Source organism: Epinephelus fuscoguttatus, linkage group LG2 (genome assembly GCF_011397635.1).
Source record: "Epinephelus fuscoguttatus linkage group LG2, E.fuscoguttatus.final_Chr_v1".
Taxonomy (NCBI): Eukaryota; Metazoa; Chordata; class Actinopteri; order Perciformes; family Serranidae; genus Epinephelus; species Epinephelus fuscoguttatus.
In genome coordinates this window covers 49122866-49134825 of record NC_064753.1, presented here as the reverse complement: position 1 = coordinate 49134825, position 11960 = coordinate 49122866, and the positions used below count along the sequence as shown (strand labels likewise).

Sequence of the window (11960 nt, the reverse complement as noted above, 5' to 3'; positions counted from 1 at the left end):
ACGACACTGCTGCGTTCCAAAAGTTGAACTTGGTTTATCTCCGATCTACATTGAAAACAATGAAATTGAGGGCGCAAAAAATGCGGCATGTGTACGGCCCCTAGTCCACTCCTGAAGACATCTACATGCCCATAGTGTCTCATACCTACACTGCCACCTGCTGATAACAGATGGTCATGGTTGTGTGACTTCACATGATGTCCAGACACATGGCATTTTATTACTGTTTGTTCTGTAGCGCCACAGAGTGGACACAGGAAGTGGTGCATAATTTGCAACAGGTCATTTCTGTGGACAAAATGCTGCGTCTACTGTGTCCCACAAGCAACCCCAATGTGCATGAAGGTGCAAAGGCCTGTTCGTAGCTAGTGCAGCTTTAATTTAATGTTGTATCCAGATGATTTAAAATCGAGTTGACGTCCGTTCTTCCGTGAAACCTTCTGCACCAGCGACACCAACCAACCCTCTGCCACCAGTCTGACCAGTAGAGCCAATAAAAAGGGGAAAATACTGATTGTGCAAAACATTTGGCACCAGTTTATTCATTATTTAACTTAACACAAACTAGATCACATTTTGCCAAGAATTTCAGTGCAGATATACTTTATATATATATATATTTATATATATTAAAAAAACATGCATACTAAATATACTGTGACAAAAGTCTCTCCTCTGTGGATTTTGTCTGATTCCCCACACACAAAAAAATAAAAATTAACGAGCAGAACAGCATCATGTGCTTGCGGAGGTCAGTCGATAGGCTTAAAGTAAAATCAGATTTTCACACCGACACAAAAAATGTTACCCAGCCCGTTCTCATTCCCAGGACGTCAAATACGGACGCTTTGTCACGTGCTTCAGTGTGTGATATCATATCAAAGCCACCCTTTAGCTTCTTTATGAGACGTACTGAGCTTTCAGCTAACTCCAGTGTAAACTCCTCCGTGGCGATACTTGACGGTGTGATCAGATAATCCAAGTAGGGTGGGACAGAGGTGTTAAACAAAACTGGACTTTCATCCAGAACCTGCATTTCGTGTCCAGTGTTAAACCAAAACTCAGTGTGGTTTCTTCAACGTAACATTATCCAATTTTTACATGTTTACATTATCTAACAAACATTTATTTAACCCAAAACGTGACCTTTTTTCTAAATCTAACCGCAACCGTTTCACAACATTAACCCATGTAACAATGTGAGATGCCAAAGGGTGCCCTGTGCATCGCTATGAGATGCTGAGGGGTGCGACAAAGCATCAGTAATTTGACGACCTGGTAATGAGAACGGGTTGTGTTACTGTCTCACAACATCACTCAAATGGGAACTCCCACGGATGAACCCTTAGCTAGCCTAGCATTAAATAACTAATATCTAACAACACGTGATCACTAACTTGGTTGAAAAGTTTTTCTAACTCAGGAGACACACACACACACACACACACACACCAGCACTCACACACAACACCACCACAGACAGATTAGCTGCTTCACACACACACACACACACACACACACACACACACACACAAAAACAAACCCAGAGGAAGGGGGCACTGGGAGGACTGCTCCACAACACAGGAGATAAAAACAAAGGTCAGACTTGTGTCAAACTGATTCTGCAAAATCTCTAGTGGTCACGTGAGAACGTTCTAGAAAAATAGATCTCTTTTTATGACTGTAATAATCTGAATGAAGTTTTGAACATGTTCAGGGGCAGTCTTTCTAGTGCCCCTGTTGGCAGCACAGAGGACACATGGGAAACAACAAAACAAAAACCTCCTGGTAATCAATGCCAAACACAAGGTCAATGGTGAAATTGGAAGCATCAGAGAAGCGCAGAAGACAAGGACTGGACGATGAACTGTGACGCCACATCAACATGCTAGGGGCAAACAGGAAGAGATCTAGAAAAAACAAAAAGAAAAACACAACAGGGAGACAAACCGAGGTTAAACCACAATGGAAACACAGACAGGAGAGAGAAAAGAAACCAAGAATGATCTGATCATCTATGTGTGCTGCTGATTACAGTCTAAACACTCAACAGTCAGTGCCAGGGACAGAGTGAGGACGAGCCACATGCTACCAGGGACTGAGGGGGATGACGACGACAGCAACACACACGTATGACAGCCTGGATAAAATGCCAGCACAGAATCAGTGACGACATGCAGGTCACATCAGGACATAGATATAGATACATAGATGCCTCACTGGCTGCTGGATCGCCGCCATATAGACCCTTTCACAGTTAGTAAACAGTATGACTTTTTTTCTTTAGCTAATGTCTGAGTACTGAAGCACACTCTGACACAAACTGGACCGTTCATAAATTCATAACGCTGTTGGAATGTACCACTTGGTTATCCAGAGCACCACACTCTTGGAGTGGCAGAGAGAAGTGAATGTGTGATTAACTTGTCCGCTCGTTAATGCATATAGAAATGTGACGCTCCGTTTGAACTCTAACCACCCCTGTCTGTTCGAGCGCTTCGTCGATGTTCCTCCACTTTTGACGACTTTGACTTTCTACGCCCTTTTAATGGACACGTCTGACACCCAGTGGAGACACGTGTTGAATAGATGAAGTAATAAAACTTTCCATTGGTCATTTGGATACCCAACGCTAACGGTTGCTAGGGAATATTATGGGCACTCCATGCACTGTAGAAAGTCAAAATCGTCAAAAGTGGAGACACGTGTTTTTCATCGGACAGCGCCGATTTGTGGAAAGTGCCAGTACCCTAGAAGTGCCCCTGATCCATTGTGGGGCCTTCTTGGATCAGACTAGACTCTGAACTGTCAAGGCATGGACTCAGGACCTCTAAGGGTGTCCTGTGGTGTCTGGCACCAGTGTGTTGGCAGCAGATCCTTGAGACCTGTTGGCTGCAAAGTGGGGTACCAACACTTTCCACAGAGGCCAGACCATCACCTTTAGCTCTTCTTGAGCCATTCCTGAGAAGTTTTTGTGGTGTGGCGGGGTGCACTGGGAGGGTGATTACAGGTCTGCAAACAGCAGGTACAGGGGGGTACCTGGTCTTGGTTTGGGCTGGTGAAGTACATCAAGTGGCATCCACATAAATGCCAGGACCAAAAGCTTCCCAGCAGAACACTGCATTGTAACAAGATCAATTTTACTCACTCACCCGCCAGTGGTTTAATGTTTTGACTGACTGGTGTAAGAACATAATGTACGCAGTGTACTTCATATCAGTGTACTAATTAAGTATCCGATTTGAGACACAGCATAACTTTCACACTGCTCATTTTAGATAGGCCACCGCCATAAAACATTTCTTTTGTTTATGTCATTCACTGTGCGTTTACATCCTTGTTAGTAAAGGACTTTTTTCAGTGTCTAAAATACATTTTGTTGCTGACGCTGTGCACAGCAACACACTCCTTAGCTTCAGTGTCGGACTCCTCTAAACTGACATCTACTGTATGTAATACACTGACTATAGATGAGAACCTTATATGACCCCACATCAAAAGATACAAACCATCCCTTTAAACTTCACTTCAGGCAGCTTGTCTTTTGTCTATCCATGCACACACACACACACACACACACACACACACACACACACACACACACACACACACACACACGTATGTACAGTGGTGGAAAAAAGTTTTCGGACACCCACACAAATATTTGTGGAAAAATCTTTTTTGTGTTTCAAAAGGTGTGGCTGCATTAGACAGATACAAACAAATACAAATTATATTTTTTTGTTTATTGTTTACAAGAAAAACTAACAAAACTAAATTCTTGACAGTTTCAATATGTCAGTTCTCAACATTGTCGGTATCAAAGTCAACAAATAACAGAGAATGTGTTCAAAACTGAACAAAAAATAAATAAACCATCACATCATCAAATTAATATTTAGTAGTCCTGCCACTGGCACGTAGTAGAGCTCTAATCCTGGCTGGCATGTTCCCCACGAGCCTTTCACACTGTTGAGGGGTAATCTTGTCCCATTCTTCTTGAATTACTGCTTTTAATTCTTCTAAATTCTTTGGTTTATGCTTTGAAACAGACCTTTTGATAATCCACCACAGATTTTCAATGGGGCTCATGTCCGGGGATTGAGCTGGCCACTCTAAGACCTGGATACTGTGCTCCTGCAGCCAAGTTCTACTGGCCTTGGATGTGTGGCAAGGGGCATTATCTTGTTGAAACATCCAGTTTTTACCTCGACGGAACAGTGCACGCAGAAGGGAGCATGTGGGTTTGGAGAATGGTACAATACTTGGTAGAGTTCAATGTGCCATCACAGACAGTGAGATGACCAACACCAGCAGCACTCATGCATCCCCAAACCATGATACTGCCTCCACCATGCTTGACAGTAGGTACTGTACATGCTGGAGATAATGCTCGCCTGGCCTTCTGCGTACCCTCACATTAGTAGGAGGAAGATAAAGCTGGAAACTGGACTCATCTGACCACAAAATCTTCTTCCAGTTCCTGGCTGTCCAGTTCTTGTGTGCCTGGGCCCAGCGACGCCGGGCTAACCTCTGTCTCTCATTGATCAGGGGCTTCTTGATAGCCTTGTAGGGCCTTAAGCCATGATCTAAAAGTTGGCCACGTACAGTGCGGGTGGAACACTGGACACCAGTTTGGTTTGACTACTGCTGCTGAAGCTCCTGTGATGTCATTCGGCGGTTTTGCCTGCACATGCGGATCAGGATGCGGTCATTTCTTGCTGAAGAAACCCTTGGACGCCCAGATCTCGGTTTGTCTTCCAAGCTGTTGGTTCGTCTGTATTTCTGCAGAGTGTATCCAACTGCTGAAGGACTGCATCTGCACTTCCTGGCTATCTGGCGGCAGCTGTACCCTTCCTGGCTGAGAATCTTTATCTTCAGGTGTGTTTCCTGCGTTAGGTTCCTTGTTTTAGCCATTTTTGTGTCTGAAGAACTTTCAAATGTGCTGGCTTTATGTAGACACGAAGCTTGGCAACAAAAATTGTGTCTTTTAATAAAAAGAACGACCTTCATCACTGGTACCAAAATGACCCAATACTCAAAATTTCTTGTGTATTTTTATGGAACCAATCAATTTTAAGTTTTTAATGGCTTTTTTAGGATTTATTTAGTATTTTGGCTGTGACTGTACTAAAAGAAATTGCACTTGAAGACCTAAGAGTGATTCTTAATGCAATATTTCACAAATGCATGGGGTGTCCGAAAACTTTTTTCCACCACTGTATATATGTAAATGTATGTCTACAAAGTCCCTGACACATAAACATGATTTCTGTGCAGTTGCAGGTGAAGTTGTTCTGATACCTCGATTAGAAATGCTTCCTACACTGCTTAAAGTGCTGGATCAGGTATCTACGAATATGCAACTTCATGCACAGATCCAGTATCCCGGAAATTAATTCTTCTTTGTGGCTCCAAAAAAGTACAAAGCAAGTTGCACTGTGCAGCCACTAGGGGCGTGCCATATCATCTTGTTCACAATAATAACGGTATACATTTTAATATCATATAAAAAATTCATATTGTGATACTCGCAAAATTTCGGCTTGTTGACATAATGATGTCATCCTGTTACCCACGGCAACAACAAGCGTGGCTGAAAGTGAAACTATTACGATTCTGTGGTGGTTCCAAAAAGAGGAGCAGCTTCAGTAGTGTGGAATAAACTGTGGCGTCTTCAATGTTTTACTTCTCTTAGCGCTCAGAGTGAACTCAGTCAGCGGCTCGTCTGGCAGCAGCACAGCGTCTCTCCCTCTCCTCTCTATTAATATTGTAACAGAATCTGAATCTCACTCTCAGTTACTGTTGTTGTTCACAAACTAAAGAAATGAGACATCAGTTTTCTTTTGTTTTTACTGAAGATTTGAAGCAAACTGTGAAACTAGATCACTGATTTTGTTGCAATTCGATCCTCTTAAAGTAATAATAAAATATTTTTTACTAATGTGTCATATCATCAAGGATATTATCACAAAAATTATCCTGATATTACTTTAGGGCCATATCGCCCACCCCTAGCAGCCACAGGCAACTACTGTTTTATAGACCCTTTTACTGTTAGTACAGTATGACGTTTTTTTGGTGGGCGGGGCTTAGCTGGGGGCAAAACAGTTCTCCACAGACATTAGCTAGCGCTAGCTAACAAGTTCTGTTGTCTTGTTTTAGACAATGGAGGAAGATGATGCAAGTGGTGCGTTCAGAAACACTCATTGTGAGTGTGGGAGTGCACTCTGACACAAACTGGAGCGTTGATAAATTGGGAGCGCTGTCTGAATGTAGCGTTGGGTTATCCAGAGCAGCGCACTCTCAGAGTGGCAGAGCGCACTCTGGACACTCTGTCTGTGGAGATGGAGCAGCAGAGCGCCGAGCGGAGTGAATGTGTGATTAACTTAACCGTTGGTTCATTCATGTAGAAATATAACGCTGCGTTTCTTCCACCAACAGGGCTCTCATTTTAGTGTAGAGCGTCAGACTGAATTTACCAACGCACCATGTCAGGTCACTCACTCCGGGACCGCCAGTGTTACTTGAATAAGTAAACACTGACCAGCGGGACCAGACTGGCCGACCCGTATGCTCTCACTCAGTGGATGGATGATGTCACAGGAAGCCAATCTTACAAAGGAGGACCACACTTGTTTGTTTTGCTATGGAAGCTAACGTTAGCTAATGTGCTAAAAAGTTAGCGTTGCAGAGAAATCCAATCTTCCTCTTAATCCCTCCCCAGTTTCTGATGAGGTGGACATGATAACCCTTAATACACATAACCTTATTCATCCCTACAACAGGAAATACTTTTTCCCTAACCTGATATGAAGTGTGCGCTGCACATGTGAGCATTTTTGATGATGGCCTCCGTCCAGTCCTTTGGTCTTATCACATTTAACCATAGTTGTCTTTGTTTTTGTTGACGGGCAGTGGCGGCTGGTTTTGAGCCATGACTCCTTCTATTCTGGCTCCCAATAACACAACAAGACAAACACATTTTAACACTCCTATGGAGCCTACAGCCCTGTGGGGGAGAGGCAGCTGCACCTCCAGCTGATAACATGACGTCATCATGATATCGGCTCTAAAAGGGTCTATAGTGGAGAAGAAGAACTAATTTCCGGTAAATAGTGTAAAATGAACTGTCAGAAAAATGTCCGTAATTTGGCATTAGTTCAAACTGAGCCATGTCGTACAATATCAATCATTTCATATCCACACAGGATCAGCAGGTTACAGCTGTTCTTTTCTTTTCTTTTTTAAAGCAGTGGTATAACATTGGTACTCAGTGTGCAAGTTTGGGTATCAGTAAGAAAAAAAGGATATCTCTAGCAGCAGGAATGACTAACATGAGCAAATGGGACAGTATGGGACACAAACATGGTGACTTTGCTTTGACGTGATCGTCCCTGCAGCAGACTGCTCACACTCACATCACACATACTTCTACTCTGACTCAATCTTTGGACTCGGACCTGGAATTGGCTTTTAAATTACGCCCTGAACTCTGTCTGGTGTAAAACTGTTGACACATGAGATCGCTCTTTGTTCACACACAAAGACAGGACCAACAGACACACGTACAAATGGACGTGCAGAATAAACTATGCTCCCTGTGTTTTTGGAAAATGAGTGATTTATTCAGATGAAGGCATGAATGACAGAGAGGGGGGGTTCTCTGAAGTCTGTAGCAGCACTGATGGATCCTAAACACACAGTCCATGCCACACGGACACAAAGTACACATCACCAGAGGGAAACAAACGCTGAACAGGCAAGGAGAGGACACACACCAGGAGATCAAATGGAGTTGTTGGACTTTACATTTGTCTTTCAAAATAATTTCAATTCAGATAAATAATTTAGGCAATAAATAGTTCCCCAACACACCGGGGAAGTATAAAACCTATATAAAAATAGAAAAGGCATAATAGTTTAAATATACATCTCAACAATTGTCTTGCTTCCTAGTTCTATAAAAAAAAAAAAACGTTTTCTTGCAAGTCTAAGCAACTAACAGGTTTGCCTCGAGCAATTTGACATTTATATGAATTCTCCAATCACAGAAGATATTCAGTGAGAGACACAGTGGTGTAGCCCTCTGTAGGTTAGCTAGCCGCCAGCTAGCAGGACAGTAGTTGAGGGATGTAGATGAATTTTTACAAAACATCTGGATTCAAGGTAGAAACGAGCTAAAACCACAAGATGTATTCAAACAAAGCGTTAAATCTGCACAGGACACAACGAGCCTGTGAGGTCTGGTTTCATTTCCAAACTTCACAGCATCACTAGTTTCAGCTGACGGCTTCACAGCCGCATCAGCCCGACCTCTGACCTGTCACTCAGAGTGCAACAGCACAGGAGGAGCACCACCCAAACATGACGAGTTTAGTCCTTAAAAATAAAATCTCTATTTAACATGCAACTTCAACTGCATCAGAAATGTGTCTCACTAACCTCCAGGTAAAGAATAACACAGTAACTGCAAAGAGCACACGGAGCACAGAGGTGTCATATCCACGTCACACAGAAATCAATGTTTGAATACAACACAACCCACACCTGAGGCTACTCCTCGAGTTTAAGCCATGCAACAGCTGCACACACCCACACAGGTCAGATACAAACAAGCATTAATGTGTCGTCTTTAACTGCAGCTCAGAACCAGGCAGCAGTTTGTCACCTCAGAGCTCAGAGGAGAACTGTGAACAGAGACAACCGTCTCCTCTGTGGCTGCTGCAACTGTTCTCATTCCCAGGTCATCAAATGCTTTGTCAGGCCTGCACACGGTGTAAAAAAGACAGGTCCCTAAAAGTGAAGCCAGAACATCCTAATCGCCCCCTGGTGGCTGGCTGCAGTACAGGACACAAACCCAGCCAAACTAAAAACTTCACACACATCAGATAAATTTTTCCAAAAGACGGTTTCTGTCACTTCAGGTAGTTCTTCTCACTCTGCTGTTTGCTGAGTTGTTAAGTTTGGTTTTAATTAGTCATCGGATGCAATAAATACGGGTTGTGACATCACGACTGACAGCTGTGTGTGCAAATCGGTGTGTTTGCGCTCAATGGCGCTGCTTGCAGCTGGGTAAGACGCGCATTTGGGCGGGAACTCGACCCTGCGGAGATCACTACTGCGCAGACTCTGGCTCCAAATGATGTCACCAGTGCAAGATGGCAGCGAGCGTATCCAGGATGTTTTGGCTTCATATTTGTACAGTGGGAATAAGGTGGAGATGTGTTGTCCACCTTTATATAAAGTCTATGGTCACGCCCCTCGGAGTCTCACAGCGACACACAGGGAAACCTTTAGCGTGTGTATGTGATGCACAGATGAACGTCAAGCAGTCGGGGTTAGGTTTAGAAAAAAGATCATGTTTTGGGTTAAAGACTAACTGAAGCCCAGAGTTTTGGTTTAAATGTCTTTAATGACAAGCCCACTTGCTCCTTCGTGCCGGGCAGAGGAGTTGCAGGGGCCGCTGGGGTGTTGATTGGTGATGAAAGCTGCACCATACATGTCACCTGTCACCAGATAGGCCAACAGGAACCCGGTTTGAACCAGAAGAGGGCAGTCTAGATGCATATTTATAACACAATATGTTGTAGGCCTGCTCCCTAATAGTCAACCAAAAAGGTCATTAGTCGGCAAGATTTCATTAGTCGCTTAGTCACAGAAAAAAACAAAAAACAAAAGTGAAACTCTATCAGGAGCTGCGCCTTGTCAAAATAAATCCAAACCTATATGACTGGACCATGTGGGACTTTAATTTGAAAGGACAGACACAGGAAGTGTCCACGCTCAGCAGTCAGACAGGAGTCAGGTTAATCTCCAGGGCTGGTACCTGCGGTTATTCCACAGGCTAGTTAATAACATGTCGGGCAGGAAATCCAAAGTGTGGGATCATTTTGAGAAGGTGAAGGACGAACCCAAGGTGATATGTAAACTCATCTTCATTGGTCGACTACAAACATGACGTATCATCTGAAACATGGAAGTAGCTACATGCCCATTAGCCCACAGCGTCATTAACAGGCGGCTCGCTCAGTGTGTGACGTGCACTTGGAGATAAAATATAGGCCTATATTAATGAAGGTTCATTAGTACGGTTTGTATTTCTCTGTAATGTAGCACAGTGTTAACAATGTTACTGATACTATTCTTTCTCACACCTTCAACTCAAACCACCAAAATATATCATTTCATCATTACATTCATATCAGACACATGCAGGAGACTAGTCCACTGATGGACCCTGATGAGGACTGTTAGAATTCTTAATCGAGGGGGGCAGCACTAGTTTTCTGATAAACCACTAATATATAAAACATTCGTATAGGGAGTAAAAACTGACCTCAGGCAGCTAGATTTCTGACTCACTTCTCCAACTGGCCGAGTGAAAAAAAACATTAATGTTGAACCCTTATGTTTTTGGAAAGAGGTCTTTCTGGGCCACGTGACACCACACGGCAGATTTAATTCCACTGTTTGCCCACCACTAAAATTGGCTTCAAATCCTGGAGCACTTCCTGGGGGCCTGGACGTAGGTATGTCAGTGACGTAAGTTCAAACACTGATCTTTGGTTTCACAATGGGACATGAACTGTGGTCGCCTGGATGAAATTCCAATTTCATTTAACCCATCCAATCACCCTGCCTGGACTTTCTTGCACTTTTTACTCCCTCAGTGGCTCTCAGAATCCCGTTTTGCCGTGGATGGGTTTCCACTGGAGTTAGCTGAGAGCCTGGTGAGTCTTATAACGAAGCGTCAGAGTTTGATGCCCTGGGAATGAGAACGGGATGTTTCCTCTATCAGCAGGAAGGTTACGGGAGGTGACTGACTTCAGTTCAGAGTGGAAACACCAGAGAACAAAATGTTCACAGCATCAACGTCCTGCTGAACTGTCACAACAGTCACTAATCTAGACTCTGCCCTCACAACACACACACACACGCACACACACACTTTACAAACGCAGAGTGAAGACAGATGTGTCTAAATGTGCATGTTTAAGTGGAGCTCCTCCTTCTGAACAATGTAAGCTTCTGTACCTTGAACCTTACAGCTAATTCAGGTGTATATATCACAGACAGGAGATAATACAGACACCCAATACAGAGCAGGGATCACCACCCGTTTTGGTTTGTAACAGTGTGAAAGTAAACCTGATAATGATGTTAATGTTTCCTAATCAAACGTGGCTCTGTCTGTTCCAGCTGCTGCCTGATGTCAGGAGCATCCTGCTGGGTGGTGCAGAGGGGGGGGAGGGGGACAGGAAGTAATAACAGATGGATTTGGCACCTATCTGACCTGACTGTCAATGTGCAACACATCCTAACAATCAACTCATATGTGTATTATGTACCACAGCAAACTGATAACATTTCAACTTAAATGAAAATACACCTGTTTCTCTCATTTATCAAAAGGAAAACAAAGTGCATGAACCACAACGTAACACAGGAAGAATCCAGTCTAGCATGAAAACTCTTGCATGTAGCTTGACGTGACTCGTTGCCTGGACATAGTGACCAGGAGAGGCAGCGCAGCAGACATCGCCCTGTAATGCATAGACAAGTTTCTGAGTAGACCAGTCTTGGTTATTCATACTCCACTTACCATAACACCGCCCTGCCTAACTAAGTCTGCAGTGCCTCAGCACCTTCAGTAAGGCTTGCTGTCATTCTTTGAGCGCTTCAGCTGCACCTTCAGCCTCTTCATACCGATCTGGAAACCATTCATTGACTGGATGGCCGCCTGCGATGACACGGGGTTGTCGTAGCTCACGAAGCCTGGAGGAGAAATAAAAACACTTGAGTCAGAAGGGGCACACAAGATTCTTTGCTAGATGTGGGAGGTCGTATTAGAGGCTTAGTATCTAAGATCTATTTATTCGTAAACTCTGTCTGCAGAGTTTTAACTCCTGGTAACAGATGGCAGCAGGTTGATGTTGCGCCAAAATACCACAAACTCA

The 11960-nt window shown here is 43.6% G+C and overlaps 1 protein-coding gene across 5 annotated transcripts in view; it reads right to left on the bottom strand.

Moving 5' to 3' along the window:
* Nucleotides 1–509: 509 nt before the first annotated feature.
* Nucleotides 510–11960, bottom strand: part of celf1 (cugbp, Elav-like family member 1) — a 39248-nt gene continuing 27797 nt past the window's right edge. For 4 of the 5 annotated variants that reach the window (XM_049599277.1, XM_049599306.1, XM_049599287.1 and 1 more), the window contains one exon: nt 6552–11778. In XM_049599277.1, coding sequence (XP_049455234.1) covers nt 11651–11778 — 128 coding nt within the window. In that variant the 3' untranslated portion in view covers nt 6552–11650. Of the gene's footprint in view, nt 1911–6551; nt 11779–11960 lie in introns of those variants that run through there. The other variant, XM_049599297.1, reaches the window with a different exon arrangement.